Here is a 25644-nt window from a genome sequence, read left to right on the forward strand (position 1 = left end):
ATAAGATCACATTTATGAGGTCTGGGATTTAAAACTTCATAAGCATATCTTTTTGGCAAATATAAATCCATCTATAACATCCTTACATCTCAGCATTTAAACTAGAGGATATCAGGGGAGCCTGGGTGGTTCAGTTGGTTAACATGACTTTGGCTCGGGTCATGATCTCAGGGTTCGTGAGTTTGAGCCCCGCGCTGGGCTCTGTGTTGACAGCTCAGAGCCTGCAGCCTGCTTTGGATTCTCTGTCTCCCTCTCTCTCTGCCCCTCCCTTGCTTGTGCTCTCTCTCTCTCTCAAAAATAAATAAACATTATAAGTGAATGAATGAATAAATGAATGAATGAATGAATGAATGAATTCGAGAATAGCAAAGAGAGAGTGGATCTCAACCACAGGAGGAACGAACATCACCCAAAAATGGATACAGTAACAACGCAGGGGGCTACGTAGCCTCTTTTGGAGACAGGGTTAATGTGTTTTCAACTGTAGAAGTGTCAGTTGCATCTAATTAGACAGAAACATCATCTTCTAACGTCTTCGCTGGGAAGTTACGGAGGGTTAAAAGGAGTTGGCGAGGATGGACTGTGGCGGTTTCCTACAGTAGCAACTTAGCTGAATCAGAAACTGCGTTCTCCCTTCCTGTTTCACACGGGGCTAGGGTTGCCCGGAAGAGAAATGTACATGAGACTTGCGAGGCAGAAGTGAAGCAGCCGCCCGCTCGCTCTGCGGAGGGCACTGTTCTCAGGGATCTGGTGGCGCACCCCGGCTTCGGGCAGCAGCTGTGATTGCTGCCGATCCCCCCCCTTCGGTTCTGCAACTCCTGCACCAGTCTGTGGTCAGCTCCCTGGCAAAGGGCCCCAGATCCTTCTCCAAGATCACCCACATCATCAAGGTTGATAAAAGGCAAATGTGGGTTCCAGTTCTTCCTCCAGTTTCCACTTCTTTGTCCCTCTCGACTTCATGGCCGGCTTTTCTCCCGGGCTGTTGACTCCACTAACCCACAGGGACTTCAGCCCGTTATCAGACCTGGAGGCAACACACTCCCCTTGACTTCTTCACTAGACCCACGGCTGTCTAATTCCCCGGGACGAACCCCTCCTTTTCTCTCTCTCCGCACTTTGGCTTCTGATCGGACCTTGATACATGTGTCTTCCACTAAACATCGGCAAGGTTGTCACAGGAAAGGAAATCAGGAACCCTGGAAAACACCGGCATTCACAACCACCTCTGCACGGGCAGGCGGTCCTCTATGGACAGGTTTAACTTGGGATTTTTTATCTAAAGACCTTATTCTTGCCCATTCTTCTGGGGGCCGGTGCTTAATACTCACTTTCTGCCCACATCCATACATAATGACTGTCTCCAGTTAGAGCTTGAAAGCACACATCAACCCCCATTTCCTGAGACCGGATGTTGTATGTTTGGAGGCTAAACCATAAATACAACGTGTTGTGGCTTATCTACAAAAGCCTGTTCACAAGCAAGGTGTTGGCCATATTGCTTATATCCATTCAATTTGGCTTGCCACATGTTTTACCTTCCAGGAGACCTAGTTAGAGCAATTTATCAGTGCTCTGTCTCAGTCAACTTCTGAAGTGTGATTCAGGTCCTAGTTCTTTATTTTAATACAGCTTTTCATTTTTGTTTTACTGTAACCTCCAATTTTCTCTTTCCCGTGCTTTATTACCTTTCCAGAAGGTCGCCTTTGCTCATTTACTGTCAACATGTGATTGCTGGGTTGTGTATGTTTCTTCTTTCGTATTTCCTCCATCTGACAGCTTTCATGCCCCACCTCCCTCCTGCTTGTCCTGATCCCAAAGCAGTTAGCACAAGCTGTTCATTGCAATGTGAGCTCCAGGGGCGCCTGGGTGGCTCAGTCCATTAAGCATAAGACTTTGGCTCAGGTCATGATCTCACAGTTCGTGGGTTTGAGCCCCGCATCGGGCTCTGTGCTGACAGCTCGGAGCCTGGAGCCTGCTTCAGATTCTGTGTCTCCCTCTCTCTCTGCCCCTCCCCCCCCCCCCCCCACTGATGCTCTGTCTCTTAAGAATTAATAAACATTTACAAAATTAAAAAAAGAAATGCCACCTCCATCTCTTGGTTAATATGCATTGATTGGAAAAGTATTAACTGTTGTAACGAATGTATATCGAGGGGCTAGACCCGTTGGGCTGTTCAACTAAAGGTTAACGATGGCAGCTGTATCTGCTGAATCTGTACATAACAGACTCCTGCTATTAAATCATTACACCCATTCAGCACAAAGCAACCCTTGCTGGATGCTGAGAATGACGCATGCACTGGTCGGTCAGAAGCTCTGCTTTCTCAGGAAGACAACACTCAATTATTTCCCAGTCAGCTGAGGCACCTAGCAAGGCCCAGAAACCTGGGAAGTCTGGTTTTTAGAGCCATAGTTGGGTTAATCCACTTTATTTTCATGAAGTGGTTAACATTCCTCATGAAGAAATAGAGGCTAAGTGACTCAAAACAGATTAGCAAAAAAGTCCTGGGTCTCTCAGAATTCTTGGTATGTGGGTTGGCAGGATTCCTGTGGGCCCCAGGACAGTCTTTTTCTCAAAATCATCAAGTTCAAAGACCATCAATCATTTCCACGTAGCTAAAGAAGAGAAATTGTATTGATTCTTCTCCTTGTTTTGTTACAAAAAAAAAGGGGGGGGGGGGAGAAAAGATAAAGAAATAAAGGGAAAAAAGCCTTACACCCTATCAGAAATTTAACTTTTGGATTTAGAGTAAACAAAAAGAAACGCCTAGGAAGTCACCATGTATTTTAAATCACTAATTATGTAACAACTTGACTCCTTAAATATGTTCTGACACCAAGAAGAGTACTAGTCTGAAGAAGAGAAAACACCAAAAGAGAAATTTACTTTTCACCTGATTAACACTTCGTAGTAAAAATAATTCAAACAGCTCTCAGCTAATTCCCATTAAATCCAGTCTTCACTTTCTTTTTCACTTCTAGTAGAAAAGCTATTTAAAAAAATAACTGGCAAAAATAGTTTGTTACAACAGTTCTAAGCAATGTTCACAAAAATACGTCAAGCGTAGTCATCTAGAACAGGACATGGCAGGATTCTTCAATTCGGCGACTCACGCCAGGCATGTTTCCAATTTGCTGTGACTCTTCCCTATGGCCAGCTCCCTCTAGACATGTATTTTAATAAAACGCAGAAAACCTTGAGATCGTGTTCTTCCCCTCCCCCGACACCCTCTTTTCTGTGGCTTGGGAACCCCTGGGATACCAGCTATGGATTAACCAGGTGTGATGGGAAAGCCACTGTACCCATGGAGCTGAGTTCAGTTTGCTGTCAAAAGAGCAGGAAATTGCACTTTGCTGCTCTGTACTCTCTGTGGTTAATGTTACCAAAGATGCCAAGTGAGAAAGTGGCAATGGGGCAGGGGAGGGACCGTCAAGACCCCTAAATGGCAGATGCTCACACATATTTATCAGATAGCCACTGCAAAAGATCACAGAATTCTAACTAATCAATCTAGCAGTGACCTGATCATCAAAACTCAAAGGCTGGAGTGGAACCCCCCCCCCAAACCTCAAAGGTGACTTCACCTGACATTTCCCCTAATTTGGAGAGAATTTCGTTGGTAGAAGAGGGGGTGACGACTGGGCACGCCGATGACCGGGGCTCTTTGGGTTCCTTGCTAATTCTCTCCGCTTCACCCTGAGAACACAGAATGTTTTCCCTTCCTCATCTTTCTTTCCCCATATAAAAACATGTGTTTCTTTCCAAATTACGTTACATACACAAGGTACCAGAGGTAAGAGATGCTTGAACCTGAGTTGAGGAAAAAAGACACACCCCCAAATGAGTTTCATTTATATAATGAAAATAAATTTTTACACAATCAACAGAAACACATCAAGTTTGTTTTGTTTTGTTTTTTGCGAAAAATATTTTTAAATAAATTTTTGTCTTTTTTTTTTTTTACATTCTGATATACATATGTAACAAGGTTTATGGCACTGTAACCAGAATCAAATCCAAAAAATGATGATAATAATAATAATAATAAAGGAAAAAAGGTGGGGAGGAAAGTAACTGATTTTTATTGAATTCCTTTCTATCTCCAAGCTGGCAAATTTACACTATTTGCCTATTATTTGGCTGTCAGCTCTCACTGGTTTGCACACTCAAAACCCCATATTATTGCACGAGAAGCCAGTAAAGGCTTATGGTAACATGGTCAGTCCCTTGCTATTTCAAAAAATCTCTTAAACCCAAGAGGGGGGGAAAAATAATCCAGAGTATGAAACACACGAAATCAACAGTATCTTTTGTCTCTTTAAAGAATGTGAAGGGTTCTTAGACCACTTAAGTTGCCCTGATTTTTCTCTTTGCACCAGTGAGCACGCCTGGGCTTGGTTTGATTGGGTGTTTGTTTTCTGCGTGGATGACCCAGACAGATGTCGGGCCTTTGTGATTCGATGTCTTTTTCTGCCGCTTGCTTTTGGTTCTTTTTAATTTGTTGCAATTGTAGTAGTATCTTCGGTCTATGAACCTGCACAGACTATTTAATCATAAACTCTACAAATAGCTTAAAAGGAAAAGGGGGAAGAAACAGCTTTTATTATATTTTTATTGTTGGCTTAAAAAAATTACTCCTTTAGCCTCCCTGCTTCGTCAGTTCACGGGAAGTAAATCTCAATGGGCATCAAAAGTTAAATTCTTCTCACACTTGTTAAAAATAAAGAGTTTTTAAACAAGTTTTGTTTCCATTCACAAACGTTACCCCCATCTAAAAAAAAAAAATGAGAAAGAAAGAAAGAAAAAGAGAAAAAGACAGAATCCAACCTCCTTTCTCTTCGTCTCCTAGTGGAGAACAGTAATCTTTTCCATCCAGGCCTCTGTCACACCACCGTTTCCACACCCATCAGCTTTGGCGTAAGGATCCGTGGTGTTACACCATTGTTCAGGTCTTCCTCAAACTCCAGTAACTGCCCCATGAAGTTAAGGTTTGGGGAAATAATTGGCCGTTTGCCTTTGACAAACTTATAAGCGTCAGTCATGGTCATCCGAGTGTGCTTCATCAAGTACGCGATGACGATGGTGGCGGACCGGGACACCCCCGCCTGGCAGTGGATGAGAAGCCCCTTCCCACACTGGTGAGCTTCCTCTGGGAAAAGGGAGGGAGGCGACAGGTGCAGGAAAGAAGGGAGAGATGGGAAAAGAGAGATTAGCTTTTATCCAGACGTGACAAGGCTATATTTTGTCGAGAAAAGAATAAATTCCAGCGGTTTTAGAGCTCAGTTATAATTTGCTAGTTAACTGTGTGTGTTTATGGCACAACCTCCAGAACTGGCTGACAGCAATATGAACGTGAATAAGATGCCACACGTCTACACTTAAAGAGAGAACGAGTGGCTCAGCGGGTTAAGGGTCCGACTCCGGCTCAGGTTATGACTTCACAGTTCGTGGGTTCCAGCCCCACGCTGGATTCTGCACTGACGGTATGAAGCCTGCTTGGGATTCTCTCTCTTGCTCTCCCTCTGCCCCTCCCTCACTTGTGTGCGCTCTCTCTCTCTCTCTCGGAATAAATACGTAAACTTAAAAAACAATAAATAAATAAAGAGAGGACGAGGTAAAAGAATCATTTAAAGGAACCGTCCACATCACAGGTAGTGACAACCTACTTACAGCCAGAGTCACAACACAGCTAACTTGCCCGTGAAGCAAGTCACTGATGAAGGAGACCCTTTGGATCAAGGATGCTAATTCCGATCTCAAGGTTGTGTCGCTTTTCGACACTAGTATTGTTAACAATGGCCGTCCCAGCTGTGACAGAGAGGAAAAAAAAAAAAAAAGCCCTGCATTTCTTTCTTTCTATTATAGGATTGATCTGTAGGAACTGGTGTTAAATCGGTGAGGGTTTCCATCCTGCTAAACTCCGAGGCCAAAGAAACAAAACGCAACGAGAAAGTTGCTAGGTGCGGCTTCTTACCAGAAAAGTCTATTGTTGCAAATGCAGCTAAAGAGTCGCAGTGCTCGGGCACAGGGGGCATCACCTACGTGTGACTGTCCAATCCCTCCCCGCATCCATGTATGCTGTTCCAACATGGCGATGGGGAGCAAGATGGAGGAATTCTAGTGATGGTCCAGGACCCAGAACGATTGAAAGAAGCAATACTTTGTAAGTTTTCAGGTATATTAGAAGCTCGGGAGAATAGCTTTGTGGGCACTGCCTACATGGATTCTTAATGACAATTCTAGACCAAAAGGCATCCCAAAGAAAGTTTCTCTGAAGGGATATCAATTAGATGAGGAGTAGGGGAGGGGTGCAAACAGGAGTGATCTAACTTATACCGCTTTTTTAAAAAAAAAAAAAGTTTATTTATTTATGCAAGTAATCTCTACACCTGACATAGGGCTCGAACTCATAACCCCTAGACCAAGAGTGGCATGGTCTTCTGATTGAGCCAGCCAAGGCTCCCCTAATTTAAACCACTTCTATGGGTTACCCTCCGGCGAAAAGAAACCTCACACAAAATTCCATCTTAAACATCTATGAATGAAGCTCACTTCTCCTAGATGACGGTATCTGAAGAAAGCAGCTCCCTTTTGTAGTTCCTGCTCCTCAGCACACGCTATTTATTCACCTCCACACCAAGACTGGGAAGCATGGTTGTAGGAAAATGAGATGCAAAGTGCTAGGTTTGACCACCGGTTTCACGGCACACTAGATGAACACCTTGTGTGAATCACCTAACTCCCGAGAGCCTCAATCCTCCTGTCTGCGTAATGGGAATAATACTAACTAACAAGGCTCAGGGAATCTGGGAATAATATCCCCCAATTCAGGAACAAATACATTGGCACCGTGAAACCCTAAACTCTGCTTAGTTTATATGAGACTCTCAGTGAATGTTATTATGTTTATAAAGCCTACTGTTTTCCCCAAAGCAAGACTACACAATTTCAGTTTATCTAATGATACAAGGACAAAAATGAAATTGTGTCTCTGCAGGCTGTGATGCTGAGTTGTTCTTCAGGTTACATGCTAGTTGTTATTTGTTTTGTTTTCCTTCTAAAAAATCAGATAAGCCTGAATAACCTATAAGGAATGCAGGTGCTTGGATTGAAATCCTGTCGGAACAAGCATGCCTTATGCTACTCCTTAAATGGGAAACAATCTCTTAACTTCCCCCAACTGGAATTAAATCAGATAAAATTGCAGTCATAACACCATATATCAACCGGAAAGTTCCTCGTCAACTTGGTGACATACATTTCTTCCTCGGGTCTCAAGGTTTGACTCGAATATCATGAATAAAATATCTAAGACACCTTTGCATCCACAAGTGTTGCCGTTCGGGAACCAGTTGAGCAGTGGAAACACCGCCCCAGCATATTGTAGAAAGGCTCCTGCCTCAGAGTCAAGAGCCTTGCCTTCTGGTCCTTTCTTGGCCACTAAAATTCTTATAATCTTAGAGAAGTCACTTTACTTTTCTGAGTTCAGGGACCACTCAGAATTTCCTTGCAGACTGCATATTCCATGGTCCTGCATTGAAGGCACAATCGGCCAGGAAAACAGCTGGGTGATGTGGCCAGAACCGCCAAATCCACAGCAAACCTCTCAGACCCAAGGCTTTTCTTTCTGCAAAAGGATCGCCAAACATGAGTGCATTCTTCCTGGGACAGAGGCCAGTAACAACCTGCTATAGTATTTAGGGAAAGAACTCGATCACCTTGTTGTGGTTAATGAAGGCTGGAGTCACTTGAAAAAAAATTGTTGGTTATGGGCTAGGTATTCCCCCAAATGATCATTAGAGCCTTAAAACAGTGCGAGGCTCTGGGAGCAGCAGAAGGTTCCGTTGGGATCAGGGTGAGGCTGGCGGTTACCTCCTTCTGGAGACTAAAGTCTGCTGTGGTTAGAATTCCCCTCCTTGGGAACTGCTCAGGCTACACAACCTGATCTTTCCTACTTTAGCGGGTTTGGGGTAAGCTGTCTCACGAAACCTAGTACCATTTTGCTAACACGTTCATACGCTTCCGCTACCCCATGTCTACGAACTGAGACAAAGCAAGTCGAAGGGGAAAAAAACCAACTCATCCCTCCGCTCTCCTCCCTCTCCTCCGCACCGATGTGACACCTGAGGATGCTCGCTACAGCACCGCTTTCCTGAAGAACATTCTTCAGAAGCGGCCTTTCAGCAAATGCTACCCGTGCCTCAACCTCATGTAGAGAAGCTATACCAACTGCGAATTCATTTAACCTGGGGTAAGGGAGGTGGGGGCGAGTTTGGAGGCGGTGTCATTTTCCTCGCACTTCATTTCCCGCAAGGCGCCCACAGCCACGGTAGACCAGATGGCCATGGCAGCAGCTCTGTCCTCCTATGCCTCCCTCCCCGTTACTTCTTTTGAGATGACGTGCCAGAACCTACCGACGCGAAGCCCTACCGTCTTTTTCCTGGAGAACCACAAGGATGCGGCTTTCTGATTGACCAGATCCCGACCAAAGGGAATCACCGATTCGTTACAACCCATCCCAGGGGCTCCCATGCATTCCGTGGGCCATGACTTGGGAGAATCCTTTGGCTGGTCCAGGTGGGGGAGGCCTGGAAACACCTCTGAGCCGCCTTTTTTTTTTTTTTTTTTTTTTTGCAGCCCAAGCATCAACCTTGGACTCGCTATCGAAGCGAAAGCTGGAGGGGGAGAGGAAGGCTGAAGGTGAGCCGCCCCCGCGGGAGATAGTTACCAATGAACTCGAAGGCCTCTTCGAAGTACTGCCGCAGGTTCTGCTTATTGCTGTCGGTGGCCGGCAGCCGCTTGTAGTTGAACAGGCCTTTCTCGTAGTGGTAGAGGGGCAGGTGAGTGGTGACGTTGATGACGTAGCCTATGTTCAGCCGCTGCATCGTGTCCAGGTCCTGAGCGTCCTGCTCGTTGCCGAGGAACAGGAAAGGCAGGATGGGCGTCAGCTCCGCGTTCTCGATGTCAGGGGTGGTGGGGAGAGACTGAGGTAGCACGCTGGACGCTGCAGACGCGCCGCCCCCCACCTCCCGGCACTCCTGGAGCTGGAGGGAGTTGTCACAGAGGTTTTCATGGTTCTGCTTAAAACTGCTAAGTCCACCTGGAGCAGACACACAGAAGGTGAGAGTGACCACTTGTAGAACTTCGGAGCCGGCGGAAAGACGGTGCCACCGTCCCCCCCACCCCGGGAAATAAACTATGCTTTGCTGCCTAGGCACCTCTTAGAAAATAAAATCGGACCCCAAGTGCCAGCCCAGGGGCATCCCCAGTGGCTCAGCCGGTTGGGTGTCAGACTCTTGATTTGGGCTTGGGTCACGATCTCACGGTTCGTGGGTTCAAGCCCCCCACTGGGCTCTGCACTGACAGTGGGGAGCCTGCTTGGGATTCTCTCTCTCCTCCCTCTCTCTGTCCCTTCCCCGCCCATGTTCTCTCCCTCTCTCTCTCAAAATAAATAAACTTGAGAGAGAGAGAGAGAGAGAGAGAGAGACAACAATGCGAGTCCTTTTGGAGATCCAGGACAAGCTTCAGATGATCCCACAGAAGGCAGTACTTTGGAAATGTGCTCTTTCTACAAACTGTGGCATGTTCCCCTGGAAAGAGTTCCGTGCAGCATCAGGCAATTTTATCAGCAGCAGATTTGATCTGCTTCAAAGAGCCATATGCTCAGTGGCCTACATAGAACCTTGTACGTCGAGAGCCAGGGAAAGCATGGCCGACCTCCCCGGGCACTGGAGGCACGTGCCTTGCACTCTTCCATAAGCTTACCTCACCCAGAATGAGAAGTTTGCTCCCAACGCGGCAAAGTGGCTATGAACAGGGACCTTGGAAGGCCCGGATTCCCTTGGCTATCGTCCCAGTAACACAACTTCTTGGCTCTGTGACTTAGGCAAGTTAATTTCTCTCTCTGTGCCTCGGTTCCCTATCTGCAAGCTGAGGGTAACGGCATCTACCCCTGAGCGTGACTGGGGATCTGGAATAAATGCACACGGGCAAAGTGTGCAAACGTCCCCATCAACAACTGCAGCGTCACTTATGGGAATGTATCTTAAGAAAATCACCTAACCAAACATATCCAGCTAGATGTGGCAAGACGTTGACCACAGCATTATTGTTTTATAGGAAAGGCCAAGAACCAAAACAAACTACAAAAAAAAAAAAAGGAAAAGTTAATATATTCATCCCAGGGAATGTGACGTAGCCATTGAAAGTTGTGAAAGGGATCTGAAAACAAAGAAAATGTTTCTGTTTAGCGTTAAGCGAAACAGATCCAATCCAAAACATTCACCATACACGTGATAAAAAGCTAAAGGACCATGCAAAAAAGAATTTGAGTTAGGAAATTTATGGATCGCAGAGTAGCGTTTAAGTTTTTCCTGTAATATTTGTTAGATACATCGCACACATGGTTAAGCCCCAAGGATTGTTACGACAGTCGAATCACATGATATACGTGTAAGGGCTATGAAACCTGAGTTGATATGATTACCGCCGTGTGGGCTCCCATTCTAATCAAACAACCAGATACCCTGGCCTTCCTTTTAAAAGGAGGGGGAAGTTAGAGACCTCCTAGAAGCTGAAAGCCTCCGGAACATGACATTTATGCCTCCTGATACAGGCCTTACATCTGTCTTGATAGTTTCAGGAGATAAGGCAGGAAACACAAAGCGTGAACAGGATACCGTTGTGTTGAAATAAACACAGGAAGTCTATCTGTCCTCTAGTTTCTGAACCTAACATATGCCCTCCTCCATTTCAAGTCTCATCTTTGGCAACTAGGGCAGGGCTCTCCAGGCCACAACCTAGACAGTCTCAGGTTGTTCCTGCCCCAAACACACACAGCCAGGCGTGACAACAGGCCAAGTCATATTTTCATCAAGGCCCAGCGATGACGCAAAGATCATTCAAAGAGGGTAATATTATGGTCATTTCATTCATCTGTAAGTGTCAAAACCTATCTTTGCTTTTCAAAAAGAAAAACAGGAGCTCTATGTTCATTTTGGTGGATTTCTAGAATTAAACTCTGCCCTGACATATTATTGGCGTACTCTGCTACGAAATCATGATTAAAAAGTTTGGGCTCTAAGAGATTATTTGTCAACTAGACAGAGGAGATGGAAAGCCAGAAAGACTTCACTGGTGACAACTTAAAAAAAAAAAAAAAAAAAAAAAGCAAATTGAAATCACCCACTGTTACCATCACAAATGCCACGAAAGAGACTTTGAAGAGTTATTTTAAACTCCGCTTAGCTTTGCCTCCATAAAATCCAAGTAAATGATTTACACTGATTCTGTGATGGGAACCTAATTCACTTTGTTTTTCCCCTTGAGAAAAAGGCAGTCGTTACACTTTTTCATCTAAGATGAGAGGAAAGAGCCAAATAAACTCAAAAGAAGTCTCGAAGGGGTGGGGAGGGGACTTTTCTCTGTTCTTATTTAGGGTTCTCAAGCTGTAATTTGTCTTAAAAGCGGCTAGTTTAAAAAAAAAAAAAACGCATGCCAAAAAAGAAAAAAAAAAAAAAACCCACACACAGAAAAAAAAAGCACCGTACAGCTTTTTAAAATTCTGTCTCTATACCTCCTTTCCCAATGACATCAGCTGGAGGCTCCCCACCTGCCCAGTTGCCATAGCAGTTACACAAAGACATACAATGACATCAGTTGGCATGATATCAGCTCTTTGAGTACAAACAATACAAGAAGAACTACTTTGTTTAAGGCCTTTGGTGCAACTGTGTTCTGGAGAGCCAATGATGTAATGCTAACAGGTGGCATGGGCCTTGCATTTGCCTAATGGGGGAAAAAAACCCATGGGGGAGGGGAGGAGGGAATGTGAGACAGACAGACACAGAAGGCTCCGACTCACAGGGGGTGCTCACGTGCAAAACTACGTGTGTGTTGCATGTTGCAGCCATGTGGGGACTCCGTTCATAGAATATTGGAAGACGACGAGGCTAGAAAAGGAAATCCCACGGGCTCAAATACATTAGTTGGACAAGGGAATTCTCATGGAGGGGCACGAAGAAATCGCCTCCTGTTCACTCGTCAGTCTGCTGAGCAGCTTCAGCATCAGTCCCCCTACGGGTCATGCACATCCGCAGTTACACAACTCTCCTGGGAGGGAGCTTCAGGCAAAATGAATGGGTCGAATCTCACCGTGGTGGTTCTTCAGACAGATGTCTGCGGGGAGGATGGTTTTTCTGCTCTTAGGGAATTGGAATTGGGAGCCGGGGAAGGAGGAGAGGGAAGACTAAGGCTGATATGGTTTTCTCTTCCAACCACCTTCCCCGGACGCTACGCTACCATGTATCACTAGAGGCTGAACTGCCTGATCACCTAGGGAGGAGCTTTGATTCCATCCTGTTGGTCCTTCACTACGTAAGAACATTACAGCAGGATAACTGACAAGCAAAGTAGAGACAAAGTGGCTGGTGGTTAAGAGCAGTTGGTAGAGGCAGACAGACCCAGGGTGTGATGTTGATTCTGCCCCATCAGAGCAGTGAGTCTTGATGCAAATCACTGCCCCTCATTAAGTTTCGGCTTACTGATCTGTAAAGTGAACGTAATGTCACCTGCCCGCAGGGCTGTGGTCTGAGCAGCCTCGGTAAGCATGTTGATATATAGCCAGGCATCTGATACGTAATGTCTTCTTACCCCACAATTATTACCCTCCTTGTCCTTATCTCCCTTTGATCGTCTACACTGCACTTCGCGAGAACTCTAAGTGCCATGCGTGGTCGGTCCTCAGGCCGGCCGCCTTGGGTCTGAGCGCCAGCACCGCCAACACTAGCTTCCGGACCCTGAGCAAATTTCTTTCCCCCAGATAGACAACAGGGGCAATAAGAGTACCTCACACTACTGTTTTGAGGATTAAACTGCTTAGTAAAAATAAAGGGCTTGAAAACAACTATCCATGGTGAGCACTTTTCTACTTCTATTACTTTGGGAAACTACCATTTTAAAGGTCTTTAAAAAAATTTTTTTTTTTACATTTTTTAAAAGTTTATTCATTTTTGAGAGACAGAGCACTAGTGGGGGGTGGGGGAGCAGAGAGAGAGAGGGGACACTGAATCCGAAGCAGGCTCCAGGCTCTGAGGTGTCAGCACAGAGCCCGACGCGGGGCTCGAACCCACGAACTGCGAGATCATGACCTGAGCCGAGGTTGGACTCTTACCCGACCCAGGCACCCAGGTGCCACCTCCCCCAAATTTCTTAATATAAAGATCCTACTGGGATGAGCACTGCGTGTTATAGGTAGCCAATTTGACAATACATTATAATAAATTAAAAAAAAAAAAAGAAGACCCTAAACAACGATCAGGAAGCTAATATTGCAGAACGTTTCCTTTTAAATTTTTACTTCAAAAGAACCAGGGACAAACATATCTGAGCAGTTTTAACACTGAAATAATATACTTTTATCATAAGGAAAACAAATAGCTCCCTATCCTGCCTAAACAAATATATCTGATTTCATTTGTTGGCCCTAGCTTTCCCAATAACGACTGCATAGTTTTTGACTTCCTGTTTTGTTTTATTTTATTTTTTTCCAGAGGCGGATGGTGTTTTCAATAAAAGTGCTCTACACCCATCCCTGCCCCCACCCCCCACGCCTCCCCAGTCCCCACCGGGCTGAGCGATCTTGACCTTCTTACGCACACAATTGCTTGCAGTTACCGTGCAAATATTTTCCAGGCAGGAGCACCATTGCTGGGGGCAAACATTTCAAACCTTATCGGCAAAACTAGGTTCTCTGCCAAAGTGAGCATGGTCAGCACTTTGATTCCGAATGGCAACAACCAAGCATACCCAACCCCTAGAGAAAAATATGTAGGAATACAGGTCGCCTTGGTTTCCCCCAACAGCAAGGCGACCGTCCCGCTGAAGCAACGGATCCCAGCGTGAGTGGGGAACCTCCCGGCAGATTTGTTTCAGTTCCCGTTGCCGTGTTGACCATTGCCGTCCTAGAAACAGAGGAGCCTTCTGTAATGTGATTCAGAAGCAGGGCTCTGGGCGGCAAATTAAAGAACCACATCCAAATGCAGAATCTACAAGCAAGAGATTTCCGTATTCTGGGGACGGACAGCACTTTCGCGCACACGCTTTTTTTCGTTTCATGCTAGGCCGGAAAGTGAGCACTTTCCAGAAATTGAAGGAAAACCCTCACTGAAGGTCAGCAGATGGGATTAGCCCCCAAAGGACGGCGGAGGGGGATGAAAATGGAGCTCTTCTCGAAGAGTGACAGCATGCTGATCACTCCTTTTTGTTGTCTACTTTTCCTTACTGGGTGATGAGTCTTTTAAAGCAAACTGGTGCTCTGATGACCGTGGTTAAGAACACAGACTCTGGAGCCAGGCTGCTTGGGTTTAAACCTCTGGCTGCCATCACTAGCTAGCTATGTTACCTTGGGCAAGTTATGTAACGTCCCTGCCCCTCGGTGTCCACATCCACGTAGTTAGCTCTAGTATCTATCTCATAGGTCTCTTCATATGGATACGATGCTATATGAGTTAGATATTACGACAAATGAGAAAGATATCGGTGTACAATGGGCCCTAACGGATCCTATTTTGGGGGTCCTCCAAGGAAACTGCAGTATATCGAAGCAGACTCTCCAGATTCTATACACACAAGGATCCTTGTGGAAGAAACAAAGCTTGGAGAAACCAGAGTGGATGTCAGGCTTCTAGCACTGAAACTCTCATAGAGCGGGAGTCACAGTCAATTCATACTTTTCGAGGCACAGAATTACCCACCCTCACAGGGGAAATATTGGGGATGCCAGCTAGAACCACAGAGGTTACTGTCCCTGGCTTGTTTCACATGAAACAGTCTTCATAGTCCACAGACACAACTGAGGATTTCATAGTAGGAATGATTTCAAGTTCAATGCCAGGTGGTGTCACCTACGCTGTCATATGATCCTGTCCCCAGGCAACGTGGGGAGGCTATCTTAGAGAGGATGAGTCAAGTGAGAGCACTGTGTCACTAGGTGGACGAGGACACAAAGGGATTAAGAAACACTTTCGTTACCCAGGGAAGAGAGAGACTTAGGAGGTTGGGTCCAGCAGCCATGGTGGCCGGGACCACGAGTCAGAGATGAGTCTCCCTAGGATCTCTACAATCCTATCACATCATCGCCTACGTGTGAAATGTCCCAGTGTGAAAAAAAAAAACAAACAAACACATATACAAGAGGTACGTTAAGCTTAAAATTCTTAACAAATCAGTATCTTGACGCCAACTGAGTACATATTGATTATTTGGGTAAATACCGTTAAGTGTTCCAGAAAGATAGATACATGTTGCCTCACGGGTTTTTGTTTTTATCTGTTTGTTTATTGTCTGATCTCTTTGGTAGGAGATACACGTTATCTACAGATACATCTTAAAACCCAGCTCTAGAAGGCCATCTGTGATATATAAGGCAGAGGGGCAAAGCTTTGCCTTGATTCAGAAAAATGACTCTGTCGTGTGCCAGCTGTGGGGCTTTGTGAACGTTACTGGGTGCTCCTGGATGAGTTTTCCATAAGTATAAATCTGGAATACTTCTGTTCAGGTGGGTGGTAGGGATTCAGTGAAACTGTATGTAAAACATCCATCCTGGTATCTTTAAGAAGGTATTCAAACCCTGTGGCTATTTGGAGAAGAGCTGTCAGCGGGGGACAAAGATGAGGAGCACTTCCGGGGGTGGGGGGGGAGACGTTGGGGGGCTTTCCTTGCTCTAGAGCTGTCGTAGGTTTAGCTGGAGGGGGGACCTTGAAGAAAGGTACGCGGAGGGAATCGGAGACCATCTTCCAGCGCCAGTCCCAAGGGAAAGGGTGCTGGAAGATGCCACCGGGCTGCCGGCCTGCAGCTCTGCTCTTGTAAAGGTCAGGTTCAGTGCTGTTGGGTCCCAGCTTAGACAAACGCAGGAGGAAGTGGCGTGCAGAACGGGGGCGGGTCTTGTGGTTGGTGGTCTCCATTGGAAACTTCATTATATTTAGTTATTCATGTTCTAAGATTTCAATAGAATGGGAGGGGGAGATATATAGGGTTGTGAAACAGGCATAAAATACATGCATTTCTGGCAAATTTTCTGGAGATATACACACACACACACACACACGTATATGTACATATATACACATGTATAATCTACCGGCAAGACATTGCTTGTACAGTCATTATAACTCGGGTAATTTACTCATTTGTGTACCCCTCAGATGACATGCCATTGCTCCCAGCAAAACAGCCTGGTAGATTATAAAGTCTAGCATTCTGCAAATAAGCTAATACTTGACTATAATATATACCAAGAACGAAATTCCACTTTTGCTCCTTCCTAATCTTTGTATAATTGGCAACGAGCTCTTAGCTTCATTTTTATCTCTAGATACTTCTGTATATAATTTGCTTGGGGGCTCTTCTTTCTTATGTTTTAAGACACGCTGCTCTCTTGTTTGATTGATAAAATCTTTGTAATGTCCTCAACAGAAAGAACTTTTAATAAATCCCTGCCTAAATATTTACCTCAAAAAAAGTGAACGGAGTCGGAAAGATCCGATGACTGAGGAACTGTGACTTCCAACAACTGAAGAGGAAGGGGCGCCTGGGTGGCTCAGTCCGCTAAGCATCTGACTTCAGCTCAGGTCAGGATCTCACGGTTCGTGAGTTCGAGCCCCGCGTCGGGTTCTGTGCTGGCAGCCCGGAGCCTGGGGCCCGCTTCGGATTCCGGGTCCCCCCTCTCTCTGTGCCCCCCCCCCCTTGCTCACACTTTGTCTCTCTCAAATATAAACATTAAATTTTTTTTTTTAAACGTTGAAGATGAAGCTTTGGCTGCACACCTTCCAAGAAACGCTGATCCCGGCATGTTTCCGTCCAAGTTGAAAAGACTCTCCCTGTGTCCCCAGCACCCCACACCGTCCAGCTCGGAAGTGGCCTCTGGTGTAGACACGTGCCCTCGCTCCAGAACCACTCGGAAAAGGGCTGGGGATTCCACTGCAGCCCGCTGAAGTCACTCAAATGCACCAAAGGGGCACCTTCTCATGTCCCCTTCCTACCACCCCCAACTTTAAGGCTTTCACGGGTACCCAGAGATCAGGATACCACCAGTCTCATTTGTGTGTGCTTGAATACCGCGAGCAGCTGGTTTGGGAGGCCGCTTCCCAAGTATGTAAATACAGCCTGTTTCTTTAAATCTGTTACCTCATTTATTTACATTAGAACAGAAAGCACTGCCAGAAGCAACAGCTGATGACAGTCATGTAATTTTCCACAAAGACAACAATTAAACAGCTTTGTGTTATTTTAGCGAGCAGATGACTTTTCTGAGTGAGTGGGAATCAAACTAGGATTTCAGACTTCCCACAGCCGGGACCCCCCTCAGGTATCTGCCAGGGTCCCTGGGACTGGAAGGAAGACCAAGCTTTGGGTCCCTCTCCCTCACAGCCAGCTCTCTCTCTCCCTCTCTCTCCCCTCTCCCTGTCTCTGCCTCCCTCCCTACCTCCTCCCTCTCTCAGAAACCCGACGGGAGAACAGGGGAAGGAAACAGGAGAGGGAGAGGTTCTACCCAGAACTGGTTTCTGCTTGGACTGCCAATGAATCCACAGAATAGTTTTGAAACCGATTTTTATCTTTATTATGTTTTAAAACTTTATTTATTTCTTTTGAGAAAGAGGGCAAGCCCGTGGGAGAGGGGCAGAGAGAGAGAGAGAGAGAGAGAGAGAGAGAGGGAGAGAGAGAATCCCAGGCAGGGTCTGCACTGGCAGCACAGAGCCCGATGCAGGGCTCGAACTCATGAATCGTGAGATCATGACCTGAGCTGAAGTCAAGAGTCAGACGCTCAACCGACTGAGCCACCCAGGCGCCCCTGAAACCTATTTTTAAAGAATCCAGGGTAAGGGTGGGAAAAGTGGTCAGGCCCCCTTACCCCTACCCCCACATAGCGAGGCCCTGTTAATGGAGAACCCCACCTTCACACTCACTCTCCCCATTCTGTCGGAAGAACCATCTGGAAGGCAGGGGTGGGCATCATTGACTCCTAGGGGTCGATCCCTTTGCCTGAGGGGCTGGGAGAAGCCTTCTGTTCACCCTTCAGCCTGGTCTGGACTGGTCTGAGCAGCCATGCCGGATGGGTCCGGGTGCCCGCCCTGGCACCATGGGAAGAGCAGCCTGTGGAATCTCATGTTCATGGGGAGTTCGCCTGCCTCTACATCGAGCTTCGCTCCCACTAACAAAAATGCCAATGAAAGAGAGTGAAAGTGATTGTCTTCTTTTCATGACAGGGCTTTGGAAGCCAATCAAGTGAATAGCTTTCCACGAAGAAGTGTGGCTATCGGGGCACCTGTCTGTTGAGCCCGGTCTGTTGAGCGTCCGTCCGAGATGGGCTTAGTTCATGACCTCGTGGTTCGTGAGTTCGAGCCCCGCGTTGGGCTCCGGGCTGACAGTGGGGAGCCTGCTTGGGATATTCTCTCTCCCTCTCTCTCTGCCCCTCCCCCCCCTTGATCGCCGCGCCTGTGTGCTCCCTCTCTCAAAATAATAAATAACTAAACCTAAAAGAAAAAAGAACTGTGCCTATCAAAATACAGGCTGGGTATATGGAGGGAAATGCACAGGAAGGAGGACAGCCAAGTTCGAGCCCCATGTCCCCGGAAACTTGCAAGTTCAGATTCCCTTCTCGTTTCTCTGACCGTCCAGCCCTGAACTGTGTCAAAGCCTCAGCACAGACCAACCGGTTCCCAGGGAGAAAGGCGCATCACAAACACTCAGCTCAAGTCTCTGGATTGTTCTAAACGGACACGCCAGAGATATTACGTACGTTTCACTTTTATAATCTCTTTTATCTAAGAGCAAGCCCTCCCAAACATTTGGGGATTGGAGAGACGTGCCACAGATGCCCCTTCCCTCTCTCCACCTCTCTCCCTGCCCACAGGTCAGGGTCCAGTGGGAAGAGATGGAGGATAAACATTAAAACACACAAGGAAAAAGGTAATGATTAATTATGACGAGGGCATGGGGCGCCCTCCAGTTGCCGGGTGCTAGGAGAGGGAACTATTAGACGGGGTCCAGGGAGGGCCTCTCTGGGGATGAGAAGGCATTAGCTGGTTTGGGAAAGGGGTAGAGGGGAGGGGGCCCAGAAGGGCAGACGAGGCAGGGAGAACCACACCATCGGCAAGGGCAGGACATTTGCTAGGTCTGCGGTGACTCAAGGGAGCCCAATGTTTAAAGCCTAATGACCAGGTGGAGGGAGGGGGGGAGGGAGTGACCAGTGGAGGTCAAAGAAGTCTGCAGAGGGCCTCTTAGGGACATTCAGCAGCGAGGATTTTATTCTAAGTTCAGTGGGAAGCTCTTGAATGTTCAGAAGTCCGTAATAGGGGATTAATATGTGTTTGAAAAGAAAAGGGGATCAAAAGAGAAAGGGAAAAAAATTAATTTACCAGATGGTGCAATTTACCTATACTCTAAAACCTGGGCCCAAATCATGACTTCCCGTTCCCAAACTACATCTTTTGCATCTACCGTGGATTGAATTGTGTCCCCTACCCCACCCCACAAATTCACATGCTGAAGCCCGACCCCCAGCATGGTGGTATTTGGAGATGGGGCCTTTGAGGGATAATTCGGTTTAGAGGAGGTTATGGAGGTGCCGTCCTCATGATGAGATTAATGCTCTTGTAAGAAGGGGCACCGGAGAGCTTGGTGACTCTCGTGTGACCACTGAGGACACAGCGAGCATCTGCAAGCTAGGAAAAGAGGACCCTCACCAGAAGCTGACCATCCTGGCCCCCAGATCTCAGACCTCCAGCCTCTAGCACCGTAAGAAAATACACTTCTGTTGTTTAAGTGACTCTGTCTGTGGTATTTTGCAGACTAATACAGTCTTTTAAATTCCCAGTAAGGCTTTCTTTTTAAAAATATAAATTATAACTACTTTTGAAGAACCACACCCAAACCTATCAATTACCTGACCCCCTGGCCCCTGGGAGCCAAACCAAGTTGGTACCATATTTTAAGATCTTAAAATCGAGCCAGAAATGTTCCAAGGTCAGGAGGAAGACGGTGCCTAAAGAACCAGCATAGCCATCAGAAGCAAGTCCATGGAGCCTCCCAGAACCTTAGTTCCATGAACCAGCTGCAAGCAGAGAAGCCCATTCCTTTCCCAAAGACACCGACCTCCCTGCGGATCAGCATTGACCCAATGCCCTCCGTGCTACATCCTCCTGGGCCAAAGAACATTTTTGCTGCAGAATTTCCGTGTATTTGGGAGGCTACTCTATACCATGCGAGGGCTCCACCTTCTCCGTTCCCTAAAAAGCTCAATACCCGTTAATCCATCAAGACGGATTAAGGGAGGGGAAAAAAAAATCCATGAGATCATACTGGAAGGCTGCAGAGGGAAGAATGTTAATAGGAGAGTGCTATAAAACACAAAGCCATATTTTTCCCAAGAGCTCAACCAGATACTCTCCATTATTGTTTAATTCTCTGAAGAGAGGGAAAACATTCTTTGCTTTTCAGTGCAGAAGTTTAAATAATGAAGCATTGCTAAACAAACAAACAGAGGAAAGCCCAGTGAAGCTATTCATTAAACAACCCCACTGGACATAAGGAACACGGCTGCTTAACGGTCCACCTCCCCTGAGGACCGACATTTGTCTAAGACCCCAAATTAAACACATCACAACTTCACAGCAAAAGTATGTTCCCCAATGGGATTTCGGTAGAGTCCAATTAAATAAATCTCTAGAAATATCAAGAACAAGCCTCAAGGGAGAGCATATTTCTACTGTGAAACATTCTCATTGGAAATTACATTCACAAAAGGTCATCTGGAAACATCCATGACAAGAGGAGGGGAGGAAAGGCAGGAAGCAAGGCAAAGTTACACAAATAAAGCCCCAGGGGGGTGGGGGCGGGGGTGGGGGTTCACTATCATCGTGTTTGGAAGAAGTGCCCGGCCAAAAATCCTGTGTGCCTCTTAGCTTGCTTTGAATGAAAGCCTGTGTCCGGACAGCTTGTATGACGATGCTTTAATATGATCTGGAGGTCAAAGGCTCTAGCTTAGGGAATTCAGGAAGTGGTAGGGGAAAAGATTAAATGTCAACATCAAAATCTGAATTGTTTTACAGAACCAATGTTTTCAGTTCGCGAAAGGCATAGCAACAAGTTCCTCAAGTCACGGAGCCGAATTCTATATTTGGCAAGAATACTCAGCAAGCCTGAGCATTAGCGATCAACTGCCAGAAAGAGCAGGCGTGAGCCCCACTTGCAATGGATTCACCCAGCCGCCCATGCCCAACAGTTAGATCACAGAGTGAGGGCTAAGCTTGGGAAGGTCAGCCGGAAGCCAGGGAAGACCTCATTGGAGCACTGAGAGAGATAGGGGGTCACACCAGGTCAAAAGCTAGCACGTCTCCACCTAGTGGACCACCTTCTGAAATTAAGGGGGAGACAACCAAGAGGCCAGTACATCTCTGAGGAGGTGGGCTGGGAGGGTACAGGGACGCGGTGGAGGACCAGCCGAGTAGTGGTCAGTTCAACCTGGGACATGTGCAATGGAGAGCCAGCCTGGGATGCCCCCCACATGGGACACCATCGGACTTCCTGGCGACGCGCCCTTGAATGCGATGCCAATGCCCACCACTGCTCAGGGCGACAGAAGTCCCAATGGCCAGCGCTCGAAACACAGCCCTTCTTCCTGCGCTGAAGTGATCCTGGGTTCTAGCTTGGGGGCCCCTGTTGCCACTTCTATGAAGTCGGGAGTGTGGATAATCTGTGCCCCAAGGTCTGGCGCTCTATAACTTCAACACAGCTTCCATAAACCAGATATGGATGGACGATGGCAAGGACGAGGGCAGCGGTCTCGGAGTGTGCCAGGCCTGGGGGGGGTCTGCCTCCCTTAGCTCAGGCTGTTCCCTCCTCCCAGAACCCTCTTCCCCTCGTTTCTCACGTAGGTGGCTCAGAACGCAGGTCAGATGTGATCTCCTCACGGGGGTCGTCCCGGCCTCCAATTTACCGCCGACCTCTGATGGCACTCTTTCGTGACATCATCCAGTTGCAAAGTTTTGTTGTCTTCAAAACACTTATCACAATCTGAAGTTGCTTCTTCGTTCTTTGCCGGTGGGTTGTTGTTAGTAAAATGTAGTTTCTCCCACCCTCACCCCCACCCGAGAATGTCCATATGCTGTTTGTTTTTGAGGAAACAGAGCCTAACAGTTCACTGTGCCGGGGCTCAGGCTGCCTCCACCACTTTCTAGTATGATCCTAGCAAAGCTGCCTCACCCTTTTTGTACCCTAGTTCCCTCATTTGTCAAATGGGGCTAATAATAGTGCCACCGGGGAACAAGGGAGTTACTGTGACTCTTAATGAGCTAATACTGGGAGTTATGAAAAGAAATTATAAAGGGGTGGACTGTTTAGCACCTGGAGCAATACCTGATTTGTATAGATGCTCATTAAATGTTTCTAGATTACATGACCTTTGGCTTGAGATGAGAAAAGGCCGTTTAGTTGGCAAGCACCTATTATGTGTGGTTCAGCATAATGTTAGGGATTCGAGGGATTAAAAAACAGACATATGTCTCTGAAGATAAATCGAATGAGACAAAGAAGGAAGGAAAAAGGAACATTAGAGAAAACAAAGGAATGGGCAGAAATCTTTTAAGAACCTACTAAAGAGTAACCTGAAATGACACCATCAAGCTGTGACTCATGGAAGGCAGTATAGGACCAAACAGGTGAATTCAGCATGAGGACACAGAAATCTTGTCACTCTCTGGCTAGGAAGGAGGGCCAACAAGTCTCCTGGAGATGAACAGCCTACGGGGGACCGGCTATGACGTGGGAGGGCTGGGACCCAAGACAGTTTATATCTGGTGGCTTCTAACGCTTTCTCCTCTCTCCATGCCTCTCCCTTGGACATTCTATCTGAGTGATGAGAAGTAGAGAGGACGGGGGCACCTGGGTGGCTCAGTCGGTCACGATCAGTCATGATCTCACGGTCCGTGAGTTTGAGCCCCGCGTCGGGCTCTGTGCTGACAGCTCGGAGCCTGGAGCCTGCTTCCGATTCTGTGTCTGCCTCGCTCTCTGCCCCTCCCCTGCTCTCACTCTGTCTCTCTCTCAAAAAGAAACAAACATTAAAAAAAAGAAAAAAGAAAAAAAAGAAAGACGAAGTGGAGATTGATGGAAAGGAGGAAAAAAGGCTCAGGAGGGCACAGCAGCCTGTGGGACATCGTGGGACAGTGGAAGGGGCCCCCAGTTCAGTTCTACACACGTTCACTAAGCACTGAATATGAGCTGGAGGCTGGTACTGAGCATACAGACTGGCCCTCCCACTGGGGCACAGTGAGCAGGAACAGATAGATGGTGCAGACAGAGAGTTCTCACCACCCCTGGGGGCTATTTCTTCTGCTTCCTGTTGAAGGGAGACAACGCTGGATCTAAAATCAGGAATTCTGGGTTCCTCTTACCCCTGTCATTAACCATGCACTTTTGGGTAAGTTACTTAATCTTAAGGCCATTGTAAAGCATGATTACATCACAAGAGCTTTTTCTTCAAACATAGGAGCTTCCTCTTCCCTAAAAAAAGGGGGGGGGGAGTCTCTCCCAGGAATAACATTGTGGGTGCTCTCGAAAGGCAGACAAGGGGCCTCTGGTTTTCTGGAAGGTGAGAGGCTCAGGGGCAGGGAGTGAGAATGGAACGCCTAACTTTCTGTACCTCTTTACTTGTTTCTGATGAACCCACTTCCCTTTTAGAAACCAGGACTGGCTGACACCCCCACAGTCGCTAAGAGCGGCAGGGAGAGGTGCCTGAGAGTAACCTGTTCCCCGAACCTCAAACCTGAATGTATATACAGGAAATATATATAGGCAATATATATATACATATACATTGCAATATAACAATACAGAGTTTAAGTTTGTCTCTTCTTAGAAATGTGCCTTTGAGGGCAGCCCCAAGATGCCCTTGCAGGATTCCACTTTCCAGGAGCTGGTGACCTCAGAGGGCCTTGCAGGACTGGGGCCAGGCCTGAGTATGACCAGAAGGGTAATGGTTAGTAGGACCACAGGCAAGAGACAGGGTCTATTTTAGGCAGGGAGGAGAAACCAAACAAAAATCAATAGATAAAACACACGGGATCGTGGCTTAAAAATCCAAACAAAAGTTTCCAAAGAAAAGACAACAGCTGATTTGAGCACAGCATTTATGAGATGTAGCAGAACACAGACTACAAAAGTATGGTTCTAGATGATGCAAACTGTTAAAAAAAAAAAAAAAAAACATGCCATGGAAAACACTCCTTACTCACAGCATCAACCTACATCAGTTTCCTATAAGGATCTCCATCCCAACATCAATATTTAAAAGTCTCCAGAATCAAGGAGATGCCAGTACATATGTCCCCAGCACTCGAGTGGTGCTGTCTGGGAAATGAAGACACAGAGGGGACCCTACGAGTTGCAGGCTGGAGGGGACTGGTTGTGCTGGTCTCAGAGACTTCCCCGTCTCCCGTCTCTGGGCTGAACCTAGCGGTCAAAAGCATTGGCTAGTGGTTAATGACTCAAAGGCTGAGTCATTCTGCGTGTCTAGAATGGAACTAGCCACCATCACCCATGAAATGGGGTTAGGGAGATCAGCAAGTGAAGGTACGGAACCTTGCTTTCCCAGGCACTGTGCCCCTAAAATAAATATCCAGATGAAAGGTGTCTATTCTTGTAAGTCTACAGCACAAGTCTGACACAACAGAATCAGCACAGATTCCACAAGTTAAGGGCATAGTCCCCCCCCCAAAACTGCCCTCACTTCAGATGCCAGCCGTAAGTTTGGGAGTCCCAGGCCACTCACACTTCTGACCAGTAGGCAAAAGTTGTGGGACTCCCACACTCAAACCCCCCAGGTTGGATAATTCACTAGAACGACTCATAGGACTCAGGAAAAATGCCATACTTACTCTTACCGTTTTATTCTAAGGATGCAAATAAGAACCAGCCAAATGAAGAGACACAGAGAGCAAGGTCTGGGAGGGTCCTAAACACGGGAGTTTCTATGCCCTGAGGACCCCATCGCCCTCCAAACACATCAGCGCATTCATTAATCGGGAAGCTGAACTGAGCTCTTGTGTTCAGAGTTTTTGCTGGGGTTTCATCACATAGGCCTGACTGATTGAACCATTTGGTCACATGACTGAACTCAATTGCCAGCTCCCCTTTCTTACCAGGAGGAGGTCTAACTAATACAAAGCCCCCATCCTCTAATGGCATTCTTTGTCTTTCCAATGGCCTACCCCTATTGGGAATCATCTCACTAGCAAAAACTATCCCATTAGCATAAGCTGTCTCATTAGCATAAGCCATCTCATTAGCATAAGCTTGGTTGCCATTAGAGGTTATGACCCAGGAACCAAGGACAAAAGCCAGACAAGTTCTCTATAGTATAGTTCACTAGTGGGGAAGAGCACGGGCCCTGGAGTCAGACGGCTCTTGAGTTTGACTTCCTGCTGTGTGACTTTGGGCTATCGACCTAACCTGGCTCTCGGTTTCCTCATCTAAGAAGTAGATCCAGATAATACTGTTACTGTTATACAGTGATCAACACCACTCAAAAGAAATGTAATGCTGGCTACTATGTAACAAAATTCTTTTCTAGTAGCTGCATGTAAAAAAGTA

At 46.7% G+C, this 25644-nt stretch overlaps 1 protein-coding gene across 1 annotated transcript in view; it reads right to left on the bottom strand.

Annotated features, from left to right (window-relative positions):
* Positions 1-2764: 2764 nt before the first annotated feature.
* Positions 2765-25644, bottom strand: part of DUSP10 (dual specificity phosphatase 10) — a 40435-nt gene continuing 17555 nt past the window's right edge. The window contains exons 3-4 of the mRNA XM_043569236.1: positions 8729-9100; positions 2765-5149 (exon numbers count right to left, since the gene is read on the bottom strand). Coding sequence (XP_043425171.1) covers positions 4884-5149; positions 8729-9100 — 638 coding nt within the window. The 3' untranslated portion in view covers positions 2765-4883. The remainder of the gene's footprint in view (positions 5150-8728; positions 9101-25644) is intronic.

The sequence above is a fragment of the Prionailurus bengalensis genome, chromosome E4, assembly GCF_016509475.1.
Source record: "Prionailurus bengalensis isolate Pbe53 chromosome E4, Fcat_Pben_1.1_paternal_pri, whole genome shotgun sequence".
Taxonomy (NCBI): Eukaryota; Metazoa; Chordata; class Mammalia; order Carnivora; family Felidae; genus Prionailurus; species Prionailurus bengalensis.